General features: G+C 37.3%; 3 protein-coding genes across 4 annotated transcripts; 2 read left to right on the forward strand and 1 right to left on the reverse strand.

Annotated features, from left to right (window-relative positions):
* LOC108567019 (facilitated trehalose transporter Tret1-like) lies at positions 1-1,622 on the forward strand. Of its 2 annotated transcripts, XM_017927201.1 has the most exons (5): positions 1-43; positions 99-202; positions 256-474; positions 527-1,058; positions 1,113-1,622. In XM_017927201.1, exons 1-5 carry the CDS (start codon positions 19-21, stop codon positions 1,601-1,603), a joined length of 1,371 nt encoding a protein of 456 aa, XP_017782690.1. In that variant the 5' UTR covers positions 1-18; the 3' UTR covers positions 1,604-1,622. The 2 variants fall into 2 exon arrangements, with proteins under 2 accessions (XP_017782690.1, XP_017782691.1); XM_017927202.1 differs by lacking the exon at positions 1-43 and having other exon boundaries at positions 122-200.
* Positions 1,623-3,561: 1,939 nt separating this feature from the next.
* Positions 3,562-5,151, forward strand: LOC108566987 (facilitated trehalose transporter Tret1-like). The gene is made up of 4 exons (XM_017927158.1): positions 3,562-3,607; positions 3,673-3,776; positions 3,832-4,050; positions 4,105-5,151. Exons 1-4 carry the CDS (start codon positions 3,562-3,564, stop codon positions 5,149-5,151), a joined length of 1,416 nt encoding a protein of 471 aa, XP_017782647.1.
* A 204-nt stretch (positions 5,152-5,355) lies between these two features.
* On the reverse strand, positions 5,356-13,988 carry LOC108567041 (calcium-activated chloride channel regulator 4-like). Its single transcript, XM_017927231.1, has 5 exons — positions 13,475-13,988; positions 8,934-9,213; positions 8,712-8,868; positions 7,127-8,646; positions 5,356-7,059 (listed from the first exon to the last, which is right to left on the reverse strand). The coding sequence occupies exons 1-5, from the start codon at positions 13,634-13,636 to the stop codon at positions 5,624-5,626; spliced, it is 3,555 nt and encodes a 1,184-aa protein (XP_017782720.1). The 5' UTR covers positions 13,637-13,988; the 3' UTR covers positions 5,356-5,623.
* Positions 13,989-18,164: the final 4,176 nt, after the last annotated feature.

An 18,164-nucleotide genomic window follows, 5' to 3' on the forward strand; every position in this document is an offset into this window, starting at 1 on the left:
TTGAAGAATACTCGGTACATGCAGGTGGCAGCCGCCATGGCCGGTATTACCATTGCCATCTCTGTAATCTGGTTGAAATTTAACTGATATAATTTCAGGTTCTACCTCGACCATGGCTATAACTGCATACACTGCATGGTCTTCACCAGCTATAGTTTTATTACAAACTGGTGATTCGCCAATTGGGAAGCCCTTAAGCAGTGTACTATAATATACTAACATTTGGTAGTGACAGGCTAACGTAACAAGTTTTAGGAGGAGCTATCATGGGTGGTGTCTATATATGTATTAGCTGGTATTTCAGTAGCTCCAATCCTTTCGCTAATGCTCGACAAACTTGGCAGGAAACCAACTGTTTTGATTTCATCGGTGTTACTCTTCCTTCCGTGGTTATTGATCATTTTCGCGCAAAATGTGTGGTTCCTATACATAGCTAGATTCATTGGAGGCGCTGGAACAACTATGGCTTTAGCGGTGAGTACCACCAAACAAAAAAGAGTAATAATTTAAAAAAAACCTATTTTAGACTGTATCCATTTATAATGGAGAAATGTCCGATCCGGATATTCGAGGAAAACTGGGCACCACTTTCAGCTGGCTGAAGGTCATAGCCAATTGCTTAGTACTGGGCATTGGACCTTTCGTATCTTACGTATCACTAGGAATACTCTGTGCGGTTTTCCCGTTGCTTTTAGCAATAACCTTCGCATTTGTCCCGGAATCACCGTACTACCTCATAAAGACTGGTAAAAAAGACGAAGCCCGAAAAGCGCTAATGATATTTGCTGCTAACACCACGGATAGCAGCGTGATAGAGAAAAAGCTGTTGAATATCGAGGATAGCATTATAAATGAAAATATATTAAGTTTGAAGGAGTTTTTCATGGGAAAGCAGTTCCGGAAACTCATCCTGATTACCATTGGTATAAAGACCATGCAGCAGATGAGCGGTTACATGGCCGTTAAATCCTATTTGCAACCCATCATCTCGTCGACTGGAAGCAGTCTTCCAGCTAAATATTCCAGCATCATTTTCGGCGCAGTCGAAATCCCAGCAGGTATTAAAGACACAATAATAATAAATTTGCCAAATTAATATTTTCTCATTACAGCTATATTGACAACCAGTTTAATAGACAGAGCTGGAAGAAAGCCAATGTTAATCACGTCGTGCATTGCAAGCGCAATAGCACTAATATCTGAAGGCACTTACTTTTTTCTCCAAGACTACAATAAGGAAGACGTCTCGTACTTGTCATGGCTTCCGACAACGGCAATTGTCTTGTTCATAATCGCCAGTAACTTGGGTATAATCAACTTACCTTACGTCCTCATCGGAGAACTGTATCCTTCCAACATCAAAGGAATTGCTGTGACGGTTGGAACTTGTTACGCTAATATCCTTGCCTTTCTGGTTACCAAGTTCTTCGCACCAGTCTCAGAAGCTTGGGGCATCTACACGATTTTCTGGATTTACGCAGGATTCTGCGTAGCTGGTGCGATTTTTGTTTCCATTTGTTTGCCTGAAACTAAAGGCAAGACTTTAGATGAAATCCAGCAGTGTATAAACAAATCAAAATCTTCCAACATCCATAAAATTTAGATCTGAAATGCATTTTATTATAAACGTATTACATTAGTATATTTTTACATTGTGCTTTATATTAAAGTAGTAATTCTCATTTATGTACTAATTCAAAATAAGTTTATCTATAATTTATATGTATACTAAAATAAACATTCAATGTTTCATTTGAATTTTCTTTACGATTTATATAATTACTCGACAAAAACACATATTAAAAATATATTTTCTACAAATTATTAACATTATCTAAGGAATTCAAACAAGATTGAATATTGGAAGTTAAGTGAATGTAGATTTAAAAAAAAACGTCCTAATAATCTTCGTGTAATGTTTGATTGTAGTACAAATAAACAATTTTAGATATAGTATTAAAATTGTAGAATCAAAATAGTATATTGTGGAATTTTATTAGAATTTGTTTATATAGAAGTTTATATACAAAGGACGAAGCTCGAAAAGTGCTGAAGATATTAGCTGCTGTGTTGTTAGCAGGATAGCGATGTGATAGAGAAAAAGCTGCTGGACATCGAGAACAGCATCGTAACTGAAAATAGTTTAAGCTTGAAAGAGTTCTTCAGGGGAAAGCAGTTCCGGAAACTCATCCTGATTACCATCGGTATCAAGACAATACAGCAGATAAGCGGTTACATGGCCGTTAAAGCCTATTAACAGAACATCATCTCAGCGACTGGAAGCAGTCTTTCAGCTGAATATTCCAGCATCATTTTCGGTGCAGACGAATTCCCAGCAGGTAATAAAAACAACCTAAAAATAAATAGATTGCTAAATTAATATTTTTTTTCATTTTAGCTATATTGTTAATAGACAGAGTAGGAAGGAAGCCAGTGTTCATTATATCTGGTATTGCTAGCGCCATTGTTCTAATATCTGAGGGCATTTACTTCTTCCTACAAGATTACAAATATGAAGACGTGTCGTTCTTGTCATGGCTTCCGACAACAATAATGGTTTTGTTTATAATTGCCAACAACATCGGATCAAACAACCATTCGTCATTATCGGAGAAATTTATCCTTCCAACGTCAAAGGAATTGCTATGACGGCTGGTATTTGCTTTGCCATTTTCCTTGCCTTTCTTGTTATGATATTTTGGATTTACGCAGAATTTTGCGTAGCTGGCACAATTTTTGTTTCCATTTGTCTGCCTGAAACTAAAAGCAAGACTTTGGAAGAAATTCAGCACTGTTTAAACAAATCTAATCAAATTAATTGAAATCATATTTCATTAGTATTCAAAATAAATAAATTAAAACAAAAAATATACATAAATACATACATATATATAAAAACAAATCTCTCAAAGTTAAGTCTATTTATTATGTATTATATAAATAACTATATAATAGTATTTGATAATTTCAATTGGAATTCCATTTAGTAATCTTTGATTATTATCAATTAATTCACTGTCTGATTTATCGATAATGTTTATTTTGAAAATTGTATATAAAACTGATACAAAACAATAATATATTTTTCATTCTTTCAACGATTTTAATTTAAATTGAATTGTTTTATGTAAAAATATTTTGTTTCCTGTACTGCAAAACATTTCGATATTTTGTTAAAAAATAAGATACTAAATCATTATCTAAGGAATTTAAACGAGATTGAATATTGATATTTAAGTGGATATAATCTGATTTAAAACAATATTTACATCTTTGATCTTCATAGCTAAATGATACTTTGCTTTGCGAACATAATTCGTTCTGAAAACGTGTTTGTGATCCAAAGCACTTAAGGCAAATAATAAGAATAATACAGTAATTGTTATTTGAGCATCTGCATGATAATGATCTTTCTCACGTTTGATCTCTAATTTTTCAACGGTATGGACTGGATAATGTCCACAATCTAATCTATTGGCAAAAATTAACGGACATGGCAATATATTGAGTGAGAGCATATGCGTTAAAATCATTCACAAGTGTTGTTGCATTGAGTTAGAGATGTTCGACAATATTAGGTACATGCAGTATTTGTCTGCATTCACTGGTAAATTAAATTTAAGAAATGATGTGTATATTGTAAAAACAACTAAAAGGAATTATTGTTGTTAGCCACGACTGGGGTGATGTCTGGAACTATCTACATGAATTGGCCATCACCGATTTTAGATGACCTGATCAGCGAAAATTCGCCAATTGGAGTGACCATGACTGATGTAAGTTATTTATTTGTAATTTAAAAAAAAATATATATGTTGTTTATAATTGTAGGAGGAAGCTTCTTGGATGGTCTCTGTATTGTTACTGGCGGCACTCCCAGCTCCACCATTCGTTGCGTTACTTCTGTGGAAGATTGGAAGGAAAAGGACATTGCAAATTTCCGGACTATTTCTGTTCTTTCCCTGGTTTTTAATAATCTTTGCAAATGATAAGTGGTACTTGTTTTTAGCTAGATTAATTGCAGGTTTTGGTATTCCGATGATCACAGCTGTAAGTGCTTTAGAAGTACTAACATTAAAAGAAATTTAATTATTTAATTTTTAGTCGTGCTCAATTTACAATGGCGAAATAGCAGATACTGATATCAGAGGAAAACTTGGTACATTCATCAATTTAATGAAGATTGTAGGCTCTCTCATAGTTCTCTCAGTAGGACCATTCGTGTCTTACACAGTAATAAGTTCGATTTGCGCCGCAATTCCTATAGTATTTCTTTCAACTTTCTCCTTTATGCCTGAATCACCCTATCACCTAATGAAGATCGGTAAACCGGATGATGCAAAGAAAGCTTTATACCGATTGGCGGCTAAGAACGTGGAGGAATCTCAGATCGAGAAGAGAATGCTTGAAATTGAAACTACTCTAAAAAAGGATGAGGAAAGTGTTGGTTTCGTTGAGTTCCTAACAAAGAAGCAGCACAGAAAGATCATCTTGTTGATGCTTGGTTTAAAAATGGTGCAGCAGATGAGCGGCGCTGCTGCTATTGATTCCTACATGCAAGATATCATCGCTTCATCAGAAAGTAGTTTGGAGCCTAAATACTCGAGCATCATCTTTGGTGCAGTGCAAATACCTGCAAGTATTCTTGCGTTTCTGATAGTTGATAAGCTGGGCAGGAAACCGATGCTTGTAATATCAGCCTTTGGTTGCGCTGTCGCTTTAATATCAGAGGGAGTGTACTTCTACTTGCAAGATTACTTACATTCTGAGGATATTCAATCTCTGGGATGGTTACCGGTCACTGCATTGGTCCTTTTCCTCTTGATGAGCAACTTCGGTATCTTGAATTTACCATTCGTTCTTCTAGGAGAGATGTTTGCTGATAACGTGAAAGGAGTTGCGGTATCTTTAGCCTCGTGTTTAGGTGCCTTCTTTGGATTCATAGTCTCGAAGATTTTCAATCCGGTGAAACAAGCTTTCGGTATGTACACGATCTTCTGGATTTACGCAGGTTTCTGCGTGGCTGGAGGAATTTTCGTGCTTTTAGCGTTACCAGAGACGAAAGGTAAAACCTTCGATGAAATCCAAGATCAATTCAACAACATCAAAATCAAGAAAGTTGAAGAGAAAAATGGTGACGAGAAGGTTTAAAACGTATTATTCCAATAACGTTTTTGTTTGTTATACAAATGCATTGACACTTATTATTATATAATATTAATTTTGCGAAATGTTGGTATTGGAAAAAAAAAGTAGATAATTAATAATGATTATTTCATTTATTTGTTATACAAATTTTAAATAAAATCGATTTATATACAGTAGCTTAATCTACGTTCAATAAACATACATCGTATTAACTTCTAAATATGTACAAAACTTTTTAAAAATATTTATATTACAAGATGATTAAGCACGTCCTCTCTCGTATTACTTATTACAAAAAAATCTTCAGTCTTATTTAACAACTGCGTAATTATGCGAAGAACTGGCTCTCTGATCAATTAAGTATTAATTAGAATCCAATGACTAGTCATCATTATCGATACGATATTTGTATAAGTTACTCCTTAGGTCACACATAAGTTGAGTAAGTTTCGTCGACGGAAACGTAAACGTAATGTTAGACCATCGTCACGTTTCGCCTCTTCTTCTCGCCGCTGTTGACGGAGCTCATGGATCCCTGAAGACTGGGATTGAATGGAGCTGCAGCTGTGATGATGGTCTCGTTGGTGCGTTGCATCGTTTGATAGATTGGTTGTTGCTGAGGAGGTTGCTGAACGCCGTAGATTTGGTAGTTCACTGGGTATCCGTTCTGGTTGAAGGCTGGTAGTGGAGGAACTGGTGGTGGGACGTGTCCTTGCATGTAATGCTCTGGGGGAATTTGCTGGGGCGGTAAATGGATGGACATGTGTTCGAGCTGTGATAGAGCATCCTGATGTTGTTCATCTTGAAGAAGCATATGTTCCATCGGACTCTGCCTACGTTCGTGCTCGTGGAGCAGCTGTGTGGCGCTCCATGAATTGTACGGACTCAGGGTGTGTCCACGTTGAAGAGTGTTGCTGGAGATGACGCTCAACGCTCCATAATTGTTCGGCGTTCCGTTCATTTGGTCTCTTTGGATCTGCTGTTGCTTCAGTTCTTCAATCAGCTGCTGCTCTTGTTGCTGGACCAGAGAATACCTCTTCTTTGGCTCATCCTCGTACGCGTAGTTATTAACCGGAATGCCAACAGCGTGGTGATCTGGATAATCGTCGGCGTAAGTCTCTTGGTTATTTATGGGCATATTTGCTGGAGATGAAGGCACGATGGTAATAGTCGAATTCAGTTTGTCAGTCTTTTGCGATTTGTGGTCGTTCCTTTCTTTCCTCTTAACAACGCAGAAGTAACAGTACAGGATGAGAATGATTATCAAGAAAATAATTCCGATAACGATGGGTAAGATAATCTCGATGCCGAAGCTCATGCTCTTCGAAATACTTGGTCCTGTGTTTTCGGAAATACCAGTGTTAACTTGGAAAGGCCAAGAGGATTCGTTTGTGGTGAAACTGGTTGGAACGGTTGGTGGTGGTGGTGGAGATGGAACCAAGACACGGACCCAATTTGAGATTGCACCAGGTTTAGAATCTGCGTGAGCATAAGCCCTAACAGCAAAGTACAATGGTTTATCCAACAGCTCGTTCTCGTTAGACATATCGATGGTGAAGGGAGTATCAGACCCTGGTGGTAAGATGGAAAGCGGCTGACGGTTCTTTTCCCAAACAATAGCTGCGGTATCGAAACCATCTACGATGTCCTTCAGAGAATAAGCGTACTTTACTTCGTATCTGGCGACGTTGTGGCCACCCATGTCGGGGGAAGTCCAGGATAGACGAGCCTTCATATCTTCCGGAACGACTTGCACTTTTAAATCTCCGATGCGACCGACGTTGGCCTGGCTGGCAGCCAAAATATCCTGGCTCGTAATTTCCAGAGTTTTGGGAGGTAAAACGCGTTGGAACGGGTTGATGGTTTCGACGTTTGAAGTGCGAATGGTGCTGCCGCAACAAGGTTTTCCTTCTATAATCAAAATAAGAAAAAAAACGTTAATACTCAGTTAATTGGATTTAAATTATATGTTTATTACCTTCGTTGCTTGAAGATTCCATCCAACTGTATGCGGTGTTTCCATTGTCGCTGGTTGTAACTTGGAATGTGTAAAGTCCGGGGCCTCCTGCTGTTGCGCTGAAGTATCTTGTATAAATACCATCGCCTTTAGTGATGTCAGGATCTCCGCTTCCAGTGTCCAAAAGTTCAAAGGTTTCATTGTAAATAATAGTTCCATTCGTTTCGGATTTGGTGACCAGCACCTCCACTTTCGCTCCCATAACCGGGTAATCTCCGTGTTTGATTTCGGCGTAAAGGATCAACGGTGCTTTAGGAGAAGTCCAGAATCGAGCGCGTACTATCTTTGCGAATTTTGATTTCGGTGTGGCCATCACTTGAAGAATGTGTGGTTGAGGATTTCCTGGGTACGGCTCGATGGTGTATGTCCAGGTGCCTGGTTCGGAGATGTTTGCAATGATAGTCATAACGTTGTACGTCAGTTGGCTGTCGCTGTATCTGCTAAAAACCTCTTGACTTGGACTGGTCAACACCAAATTCTTGATCATCGGACGGGCGTTGTTATGAGTATAAAGTTTCAGACTGGCCGGTTCGCCCATGTTCTCATCCAACACAAAGCTTCCAGTTATCGAATTCCTGTCGTTGCGGATCTCCCTTCTGTGTATTTCCATTGGTAGATTGTCATCGCAGTAATTCTCGATTATATTGTAGAGTACGTTCGATAACTGGAAATACGTTGTCAGCAAGCTGTTGTCAACGTTGACTTTGTTTTCGATGACAGTGTACGATATACCGCCAGTGGATTTTGCGAGTGAATCCAGGCTTTGGTCGCGTATCAAATCCGGATAATTGATGGTAGTAATCCTGATCTTCGCATCCGCCGCTTCCCCGGTGGCAATTTTCAAATTGTTGTTCCAGTTCATGCCTGGTGCGATCACGATGATAACGTTACTAGCCGGCGATTTCTGTGCATTCAGCATATCCACCGCCTCTTTAATCCCGCAATGCAGACACGGCGTTTGAGAGGAATCAATTGGATTGTACGGAATAGCGGAAGAGAATAGATCACGGTTGTTCAGTTTCATCTGGACTAAATTTAAGAACTTGGTGGCACCGCTTCCGTTCGTCATGACCAATCCAGCTTCGACGTTTTCGGGTAATTCAAAAGACCACTTCCTGATGGCTTTGCGTAAAAAGTCCCAGGATTCGCGTTGCACCATATCTTTGGAGTTCTCTATGACGAGCACGAAGCGCGTGATGTTGTGTCTCTTGTAGTTGATCAGCGGCGTGGTGTTTATGATGTAGCTGTTGCTGTGATTAGCCAAGTTCTCGCTGGAGAAGTCCGAATGGTTGAAGATCACCTCGGAGGTGCTTTTCCTCTCGCACATCAGATTATGCTTAGTTGGAGCGTAGGAATCGTGATTGAATGTGTCGCAGAATAGAGAAACTGATTCGGCTTCTGGAGCAAACATGATTGATACCCTAGCCCTCTCGTCGACCATCTTGGTGGTGTTGTAATCCTTAGAAGATCCATCACAAATTCTATAAAAAAAAAACAATTACAATTAGTACGCAAATCTAGAGAATGAAAGGTTCTCTGTACTAACCCATTGTCGGAGATGGGGAGGTCGGAGCAGCCGCTGACTTTGAGGGTTTGAGAGGAGTCGTCGTTGTAGCAGATCGGATAGATCGGATCGTTGAAGTATCCTTGCTCCTCGAACACGCCGTAACGGTACATCGCGAACTCCTTCACCAAAGAACGTGCTGCAAATGAAAGCGAATAAAATTAATAACAATGTCCAACTTCCATTGTTCTTTGAACCACATACCCAGAGAATCGTCCTTCTGCTCCAGTGCTTCGTAGCCCAGATAAATCTGATCGCCGTTCATGCCGCATCCTGCAGATTGTTGTGTCCAGAGGCGTCCTCGAGTCGGACCGGTAGCTTGGACCGTCACATCGCTGGTCTCGCCGGAACCGGAAGTGACCCATTTCGTGGAGGGCACGCAAGTGTCGGGCCAGGTAGCCGGAAGCAGCACTGTGGCCGAACGAATAAAGGCGCGGCTGTCGAGGGCGGAAAACAGGTATTTCGATGCACTTGTAAGGGTTGCCTGCAAAAGAAAGAGAGAAAAAATCCATTAATACAATTCATTTTACCTAATAACATACAAAGAAGAAATCAGGACTTTAAATCTTGCATGAAAGAAAAATTCTTGTTTGCGTCAAAGGTGATGTTTGTGCGCTTAAAACAAGCGATTAATAGAGAAACGTCTTTGGAAAACCTGTCTCCTCAGCATCTCTTCGCGCGGAGTACAGTTAAGTTTACACCATGACCCCATGCACATATACACAAACACATTTTATGCGCGTTGATTATTTTCTCTTTTATAATGAAAACAATGCAAGCAAAGAAAGCTTAGCATTTATGAATATGAAAATTTAAAAAAGAATAAAAGAAAATAAGCCGGTTCATGCTAATATTGATTTTAGAAACACCAGGTTTCTTCTTCGCTCCTCCCGCATCGGATTTCCTACCGGCTTGAATTACAACGCCTAATCGAATTTATTTATATACCACTCGCATACATTGCACACTGTGAGTTACTGTTTTCTTTCTGTTTTTTTGTTGTAATGTACAAGATTAAAACAGAAATAGTTACGGTGCGTGGCAATTGTAGGTTTGGATGCACCAAAGCGTGACGGTCAAAGTGTTTGCAGCGGAAGTAAAAGGGGGGTTCCTCGTCGACGATTTTTTTAATATCGGAAAAGCTTTCAGCCGCAGCAGAGATTGCGACCGGACTAAAAATACTAATTAAAATTAGCAGCAGCAGCTCCCGTCATCTGGTCTACGGTTTTGATGGAAACGCGATATATAGGTTTACATTTTCATCTCACAGTTTTTTTTTGTTCGCATTTACTTCTCCCGATGGATGGTATTTATATGAAGACTTATAAATTTAGAACGGTTTAAAAGATGTCATCGGGTTCGCTTTACGCGCCATGTGCGAACCTCTCTTGTAGGCATTCCTTCCGTCTCTTCCCCAAGCCATATGCTCGCATCTTCCACATAGCGCTCAACAAAATTATCATCAACGCAACGAGTTGGAAATGTGTATTTTCCATTTGATAAAGGTATCAGACCCGCATTTGAAGTGGTCGTGTGATAAGAGCGAAAGCTCTTCGCTACAAACAAACACTGTTAACGCTAATAACGGAAGATGATTCTCGTAGCAGCACTTACAACTGCCGACCTTTTAGGAGCGTGTAATTGCATTTACATAGTGGGATGAGTCGCCTTTCTCTTTTATAACCGATTATCCCGTGGAAGATGCACGAACCTTGGCATTTACCATTGCAAGCCAGAGAAGAAGGATTAAAAAAATGAACGAAATAAAAAAAAAAGGATGAAGAATAAGCAAAATAAAGCTGAAAATGCACTCTTCTCGTGCATCACACAAAAATCGTTCCGAAATAATTGAGGCCGCACGTTTCCAGTGAAGATCGTGAGATGCTCGCAGATCATCTGCCCTCTTCAGATTCCAATTTCTGAAAGCCGCTTAAAGTAATCTCCTCGGGCTTTTCATATATTTCTTCCTTTATTTTATTATTTTTTAGTTGTTTTTTTTTTCTTCTTCCATTTCGTAATCGTATCAAGTGGATTTGAATACGCTTATGCATCCAACTTGATAAGGAGCACTAATTTGTTCTGCCTAATCTTCGGAACAAGTTGGGTAATATATTTTTCTTTTGGAATTTCGAAATATTAAGAGACCACAGAAAGAGGTCGTTCGCTCTTCGGGATTATCAGCTCGGCCACAGAAACGCTTATTGTTCATGTCTTTGGTATTTATAGGATTGCGCCATTAATTATCCGTTATTAATGCATCTTACTACAGATTACAACGTCCGAATTATCAACTACACCGACATAAATCTCGTTTACTTCTTGCAGCAGCAGTTCGCTTTCTGATAACAACATAGTTATAATCGTCCGTGTCCGAGGATTAGTAACCAATTTGCTTCCAACACACTTATTATCAAAGCATTGTTACCGATCTGACGTAAAAGCACGGTGGGTATTCCGTTGTTTGTTTTTCTTGTTACGGAACGGTGATCTCATGCAATTAGCGACATATTTAATGTGTAGCAGCATCTTTTGCCTCGGCTTCGAAATTATAGCGAGAATTACAAAGTTGCAAATTTTATCTCTTCGGGAGACGACAGCTGCTCCCGTTGCTCAAATGTTTACGTCTCAACAAAATGTTTACGCAATCGCAGCTCGTATTTATCATTCCCCTAATATTTATTTAAGAAATCAATTCATAAAACAATTTCCACGTTTAGATTAAACCTTTTTTGCTTGTTGTTCTTGCGCGGTCTCCTTTTATTTTTCTCTCCACTTCTGTGTTTATTTGGATGAGGCCAAGTACGTTCGAAGCCTTGGATGGCAACGGCATTAAACTCAATCCAGAAATGGTTAAAAATCTGTTACAATAAAACACATCATGTTCTACGAAAATGGGTTTATTCCAATATGCAAATATCTTGCGACGTTAAATTGTATTCGTAATGAGGTTTAGCTGGAATTGGCTATGAATAATCTCTCTTTCTTTTCCGTGTTTATTTATTTGAGGTGTGCCAATTGATGAATAGAGGATGCCGAAACGTGAAAGCGCGTCGAAGTGTGTTACGCAAATAATGGAGGCATCTCCGTGGAGGTTAGTTTCCCAATCAATTTTGGAAGGAGATGAGGGCTTCAGTTAGGGTTAGAGGTTGCGTAAGAGCTGTATATTATCGATGATCGGAGTATAAATTAAAAGGTGAGCTTTTAGTAATAAGAGGTGAACGTCAAGAAGATGCGCGTTGGTAATTAGTCTTTCGAAGAGAAAAGGTTGAGTAGGTGCTGTGCTGTAGTGTATGTGTACGGTTTTTAGCGCGTCACGACTCTACCGAGAAGAGGAACTCCTCTTCTCCGTCTGCTCTTCAGATGTGTACTCCTCTGTATGATTTTCTCACGCTTCGCTATGATTACAGGCTGTGTCGAGAAAGGTGAGCGCCTCAGCATCAACGAAGCACATTCTTATTGCCGAGCCCCGAAACAAAGCGGAGAGGAGCCTTCTTCTTCGCACTATGACCCGAGGTGGATCGTCCCGGTCATAGCAGAAGAAGAACCCATTAGGATTCAACGGGCGCGAGCCTCTTGGAATCACGATGACACGCTTTACGCATCGGTAAAAACGCCTTAACGGTTTCGTGAAAGTCCACTATGAAAGACCATACCGGGACGACAACGACGATGGATTTCTTCGCCTCTTCCTCCTCCGACCCATTTACTTCTTGCCGCAAACGCCGAAAAATCGGAAATAAGGACGATGAATCGAACAATTTTGTTGTTTTTTTTTTAATTATTTATAAGCGACCGCAACGGAATCGATGATGAAAGTCATCACTGTGAAATTGGTTTCTCTTTAATTCGAGTAGAACAACAACAATAAAAACAAGCAACAGCAGATTCAGAAATGAAATGCTTTAATCAAATCTCGAGGATACCAGAAACCTTCTCTTTTTATTCTCTGTTTAAAACTATGATGTAACGCGGAATCTTCCGAAGGACAAGCTATTGTTGCAAATTGTGCATCATCGGTGATCATCGATCAATTCAACCGCAACTATTTTTGTCAAGCGCAATTTTATATTAACTTTCGATTCTTTCAAAATTAAAACTATTTCGTACAGTCATTTATATTACAAAATCTTTTATTAAACAATTTTAAAAATTAATAAAAATGTTTGTAATTTTTAAATTGAAATTATTTTAAATTTAAATTCTACTTGAACTAAACGTATTTATTGAATAACTTGCTGATGAAGCTTCTTGTAAAATGCTTCGTTTAAGTAATAAAAGCAGTTGTTTTTATTACTTAAACGAAGAATCAGCGAAATATAATGCAACAAAATCTTTGGATAGTTGAGTTTTCAATTTTTATTTTAAAAGCATTTCCAATATAAAAAATGATGTAAATTCAAATAAATTTGTATTGTTGCGAATTGCATCGGTGATCGAGCGTTTAAGTATTCGATTCGCGTATGTTTCGAGTACAAAAATACCTTTATGTCGATATGTGTTTGCGTATAACAGAGTATTGAAAACTTAAAGAATTCTCACACATTTTGTGTTTAAAGTGGATCCATTTGAGAAGGTGCGTAAGTGGTAGCACAGGTGTTAAACGGGATCGATCCTTTACTAATTGATGATGGTAATACCAAACTGGTTCAGGTCAATTACAGATTGGGAGACGATTTGTCGTACGGGCTATTAAGAATCGATAAAAGCTATGCTTTTATCGCTTCCTTCAGATTTTCTGAACTCACCTCGAGATTGTTGAGGATCTCTTCGCAATCGGTAACCGGCACGGACTCAGAGACCGTGACCACGAAATCCTCGTAGGCTCCGTTCTTCATTTCCAGTCCTCGGTTCCCACCGATGACGGAAACGACGAGGATGACCGTCGAAATCAATCCGAATCCTTTCATCCTGTATGTCGTCGTCGCGTTTAGTCCTTCGCAATAAGTTGCTAAACTTTAAAGGCACATCCCTCTCCAATTGGAGGTAAAAAAAACTTCCGGTAAAACGATCACTGAGAGAAGCACTTGGTAAAAAATACTTTGTTCGAAAAGCTTCTATCTAAATAGTACTACCACTGACCCGAACCACTTTTCTTGCTATCGATTTAATTCGTATGTTTTGTAACCAAGGTGATGGGACTACTGTTGCAACAAATGCTGTGTTTGTTTGCGTGGGAGTGCGGATTGGTTGTTGCGTGGGTGTATAAAGAGAGAGGAGGAGGCACGTTCGCTCTACCAGTTTCTGTGCTGAACTGAAGAGCTTCTAGCGTTGATGAGGACGACTCGGTTCGCCATCCCCACCACTTCGTACCTTACCAACAATACTACACACACACACCCTCACATACACACGCGCACTCGACGTAACTGCAGTAGCAAGGATCAGGACCGCTTCGGGCGATTACGGCCCATCACCAAACCCATCAACATTCCTCGAGGCGCATTTTAAACACTTCTTCTTCAGGTCTTTTCAATACCGGCCTAATCGATTAATTAAACCCATCTTCGAGCGTTTATTTGCTCTCAATCCATTGAAGACACATTTACCGTAGCAAAAGAAAAAAAGCAAAACGATTGAAAATCCACGGAAAGTTGTTCCTTAGCTCTTCCTCATATCGATGATGAATCGCTTGTTTTCATTAAGCCATGTTTACTTATCCGCATTTCTCGCTTCCGCGAGTTTTGCATTTTCCATTGAAAGTTTTCTTGTTATTATCTCTGATATTTGCAAATGTTTTGACAAATTCATTGCTTATTATCAATCAAGATATTATTCATTTGCTGATTCATCGAATTAAAGTTATTAATAACAATTAATACTATAATCGTAGAAAAACAACAATTTTAATGGTTTAAAACAAAGATTTAAATTTTTATAAAAATATGCAAAATTAATAAAGAATGTTTAAAGTTTGTTCGTGAACAAAATATTATTTTTTCTAACAAATATGAAGATTGATTCAAATCTGTTGCGTTTGTTTGTAATGCTTTGGTCAACGCAGCCTTGTATTTGTTTCTACTAACATTGCTATTACAAATTATTACATTGAATAACAGCGATGTTTATAAACACACATCACCTGTGATGTAAGTAGTGTTAAATTCCAACTTTCATTGAATTATAAACAATTACAAAGCAAATGCATTGCGAAATAAATTGAATTCAAATACAAAAACAATTTTTCCAATATGAACAATAATTTGTTTCCATCTTAAATAAATTACAAATCAAATTTCAATAAATTCAGCGTTTTCCACCTAGATGTCACCCTATTATTCAGTTACCTGAACATTTTAAACCCCTATTTCTTAGATTGATTTTTCAAAGTTTTTAAAGGAAATTTTTTTACACTTAAAATTTAGAATATTTTTATTATACAAAAATTATAAATTTTTTGAATAATTACATGATTTTACATATATTTGAAATATTTCAAATTTCTTAATGATTTATAACAGAGCTAAAAGAAATACATATAAAAACTAAAGATACTTTAAACTCTTATTCCAGATTTAAAATTTTCCGTTACTAAAAGTATTTAAACTAAATATTTAAATATACAAGAAATATTCCAAATTTCCAAATGATTTATAGGAGACAGCAGAAAAGACTTGTTTCTTATTTTTTTAATTAGATCGGAGTCATTTTCTAGGTACAAAAAATGTATATACATAAAAACTAGAGACACGAGAAGCAGATGCTCTTCGTTCCTGTTCCTTGCATTAATTTCAACGTCGTATTTCATAACTATACGTTATCGCGCATCACTCCATGGAATTTATAAACTATTGACCTTATTATTCATATTCTTCCAAACAGTTTCACTACAAAAGTACAAAAAATAGGTATTTTTTATTTTTTTAAAACAATTATGAATTATTCAAAAAAGTGAAAATTCTAAAATGAAATTCGAAATCTCAAAACTAATAATAAAAAATATATAATAGAAGCTACACGTTTGTAGTTTGACCTCGCAATCTCTGAGATTACAAGCATCTTCACTATATTTTTTTTTTACAAATTGCATTTTACTTTCAAATTTTAAATTTCCGGATACTTTCTTAAATATTTTAGTTTCTTGTTTCTTACATTAGAAAAAAAAATATGTTTAGTTTTTTTGGATATAAAATATCTTAAATTTTCGTATAAACTACATAACTATTCAATGAAAAATTTGATAGATCAACAGTTCTCAACCTGTGGGTTACGTAATGACAGCTGTCATTATATGTCAAACTAAGAAACTGATAAAAAACTACGCAGTAAAACTACAAACAATTGATTAACTTTTCGTGTACACTAAATATATTTTTTTAATTGAATTATTCAAACGGAAACAATGTGAGACAGACATTCTCTAAATTTGATTTGCATTTATTATGATACATCCTCCTATTTCTCAATTATAATTTGTATCCTCGCATACCTGAATCATCTATTTTCAAGGTCCTCTGTTCGCTTAGGTGTAAAAACATGACGCGCTTCGTCATACGTGATTGTATTGCATTTGCTCATTAACATTGAGAATTAATATTTCGATTCTCGCGAGGCGATGCGAAGTGAGGAAAAAAAGCGAATAAACACAATCGTCGTGAGGATAACAAGTAAACAAGTGTACGGAATTAGCTCTTGGAAGTGATGCCATAATTAAATGCAAAGTATGTTTATCATCGTTGTTTTCAAAGAAATATCAATATTTCCATTCACAAATTTATATCTAGTTCAGTTTTTAAAAGTTATTTCTTGATTAGTTTGGTTTCAAAAATTAATTAGTAATTTTAGTATTAAGAAACTATTAGTAAACATGAATTAATAATAGAACAAAATCATTTCCTGATTTTGTGATATTCTGAGCTAATACTGGTTTACAACTATCATCGCTTCTCTTTATTTGCGCTCAATCTCTTCACTTATTTATATTTGATCTAGATTCTCCACTCGACACAATAGGACGTTTCCTCATCTCTCTTTATATAAATAAAACATTCTGTCTTCGTTTTTTTTTCAATGAAACGTGTGGGATTTTCCCATTGCGTATGGGGGATGCAAGTGGACAATAAATCACCCTCACTGAATTGGCTGAATTGCACTCGAACGCGCACTCGAAACTGGAGTTTATTTTAGTTAATTTCTTTATTGAGGCAATCGAGAAAAAAGGCATGACCAGAACAAGAGGAATCGAAGGATCATCGTCCGACCTAAACAAACATCCGAAGACCCAAAAACGGTTTGCTCAGTTCTCGAATAAGGGTGGGGATTCGCTGTGGGAAGACCGCTTTACATAAATAAGCTACCTAAGCGGACCTCTTGCGTAATACCAATCTGTCATCGGGTCGAGGATGTTTAAGAAAAACCTTTTCTTCAATTTGTTCACATCTTTGGTGGCTAAGCAGAACCAAATATTTGCGCGTACTATCATCCACAGACTCCAGCTTTTATCGTTGGCAGACGATAACCACTGAAGGAGACAGTGTCTGCTCTTGTGCATAATAGGAAAGCATCGACTGTTTCTTGAGGGATGTGCCTTGAAAAATATGAGTATTTATTTACGCACATGATCCCGTTTCGCATGACGGTAAATCTTTCGCTTTTCGGGGCTCTCTGTTTCCTCTGAAAGACGTCTGCGGAGGCGACCGAAATATAAAAAGAGGAGAGGAAAACGAATGCCAGACGGTCTTCTGGGAATGCCATAAAAATGTCCCTATCCCTGAAGAACCAATAAACACTCGAACGCTTCGTTTTTTTTCTTCAGTTTACTGGCGCTGTAAACCATCATCCTCGCAATTTTTTTTTGTAGTATTTATTTTTTAGTATTTTTAAACTGCTTGAAGTGGTTTTCGACGAATTCGTGCGTTGCTCAATTCTTACTTTATTTTTGTAAAGCAAGTAAATAGGATAAGAAACATTATCGAATTAAGTTAAGTTAATAATGATAATTAAATGGTTTTCTGCTCGTTTATGTTATCATTCAATGGAGATCTTAAGAACCGCAATTACAGATCATTGAGTCACGATTAGTGTAACAACTATTGTTTAAAAGAAATAAATTAAAGTTATATAAGACATTTTATATTTGTTCTATAAAGCTGCATTAACACCAAGTCATAAACTGTTAAATTTACTTTGTAAAAATGACAGTTTAATATTTACAAACTAAATTTGACAGTTAACTGACATTTATACTTGACACATGTACGTCACATGTCATTTTTTGCGTAAAGCATTACAGATACAAATTAAATTCAATTATTTAATTAATTTCTCATAAATAATTTATTATCAATGCACGAAGATGTAAATGAGGAAACTATCATGGAAATGAGCAGCTTTTCGTAAATGTTGTAAAAGAAACTAACAAATCAACTACTATTGACAATTACATCTATCATATTTAAATATGACAGCTGAATGACATTTTCACTTGACACATGTACG

The sequence above is a fragment of the Nicrophorus vespilloides genome, unplaced genomic scaffold, assembly GCF_001412225.1.
Source record: "Nicrophorus vespilloides isolate i.1.1-1 unplaced genomic scaffold, Nicve_v1.0, whole genome shotgun sequence".
Taxonomy (NCBI): domain Eukaryota; kingdom Metazoa; phylum Arthropoda; class Insecta; order Coleoptera; family Silphidae; genus Nicrophorus; species Nicrophorus vespilloides.

Bases quoted from the DNA above. Each gene is read 5' to 3' on its own strand.
- LOC108567019 (XM_017927201.1), top strand. From the start codon at position 19: ATGCAGGTGGCAGCCGCCATGGCCG. The intron at 203-255 runs GTACTATAATAT...AACAAGTTTTAG, and splicing joins TTGGGAAGCCCTTAAGCAGT to GAGGAGCTATCATGGGTGGT. The intron at 475-526 runs GTGAGTACCACC...AACCTATTTTAG, and splicing joins GAACAACTATGGCTTTAGCG to ACTGTATCCATTTATAATGG.
- LOC108566987 (XM_017927158.1), top strand. From the start codon at position 3,562: ATGTTCGACAATATTAGGTACATGCAGTATTTGTCTGCATTCACTG. The intron at 3,608-3,672 runs GTAAATTAAATT...TATTGTTGTTAG, and splicing joins GTATTTGTCTGCATTCACTG to CCACGACTGGGGTGATGTCT. The intron at 4,051-4,104 runs GTAAGTGCTTTA...TTTAATTTTTAG, and splicing joins GTATTCCGATGATCACAGCT to TCGTGCTCAATTTACAATGG.
- LOC108567041 (XM_017927231.1), bottom strand. From the start codon at position 13,636: ATGAAAGGATTCGGATTGATTTCGACGGTCATCCTCGTCGTTTCCGTC. The intron at 8,869-8,933 runs GTATGTGGTTCA...TTTCATTTGCAG, and splicing joins GCAGAAGGACGATTCTCTGG to CACGTTCTTTGGTGAAGGAG. The intron at 8,647-8,711 runs GTTAGTACAGAG...TTTTTTTTATAG, and splicing joins CTCCCCATCTCCGACAATGG to AATTTGTGATGGATCTTCTA.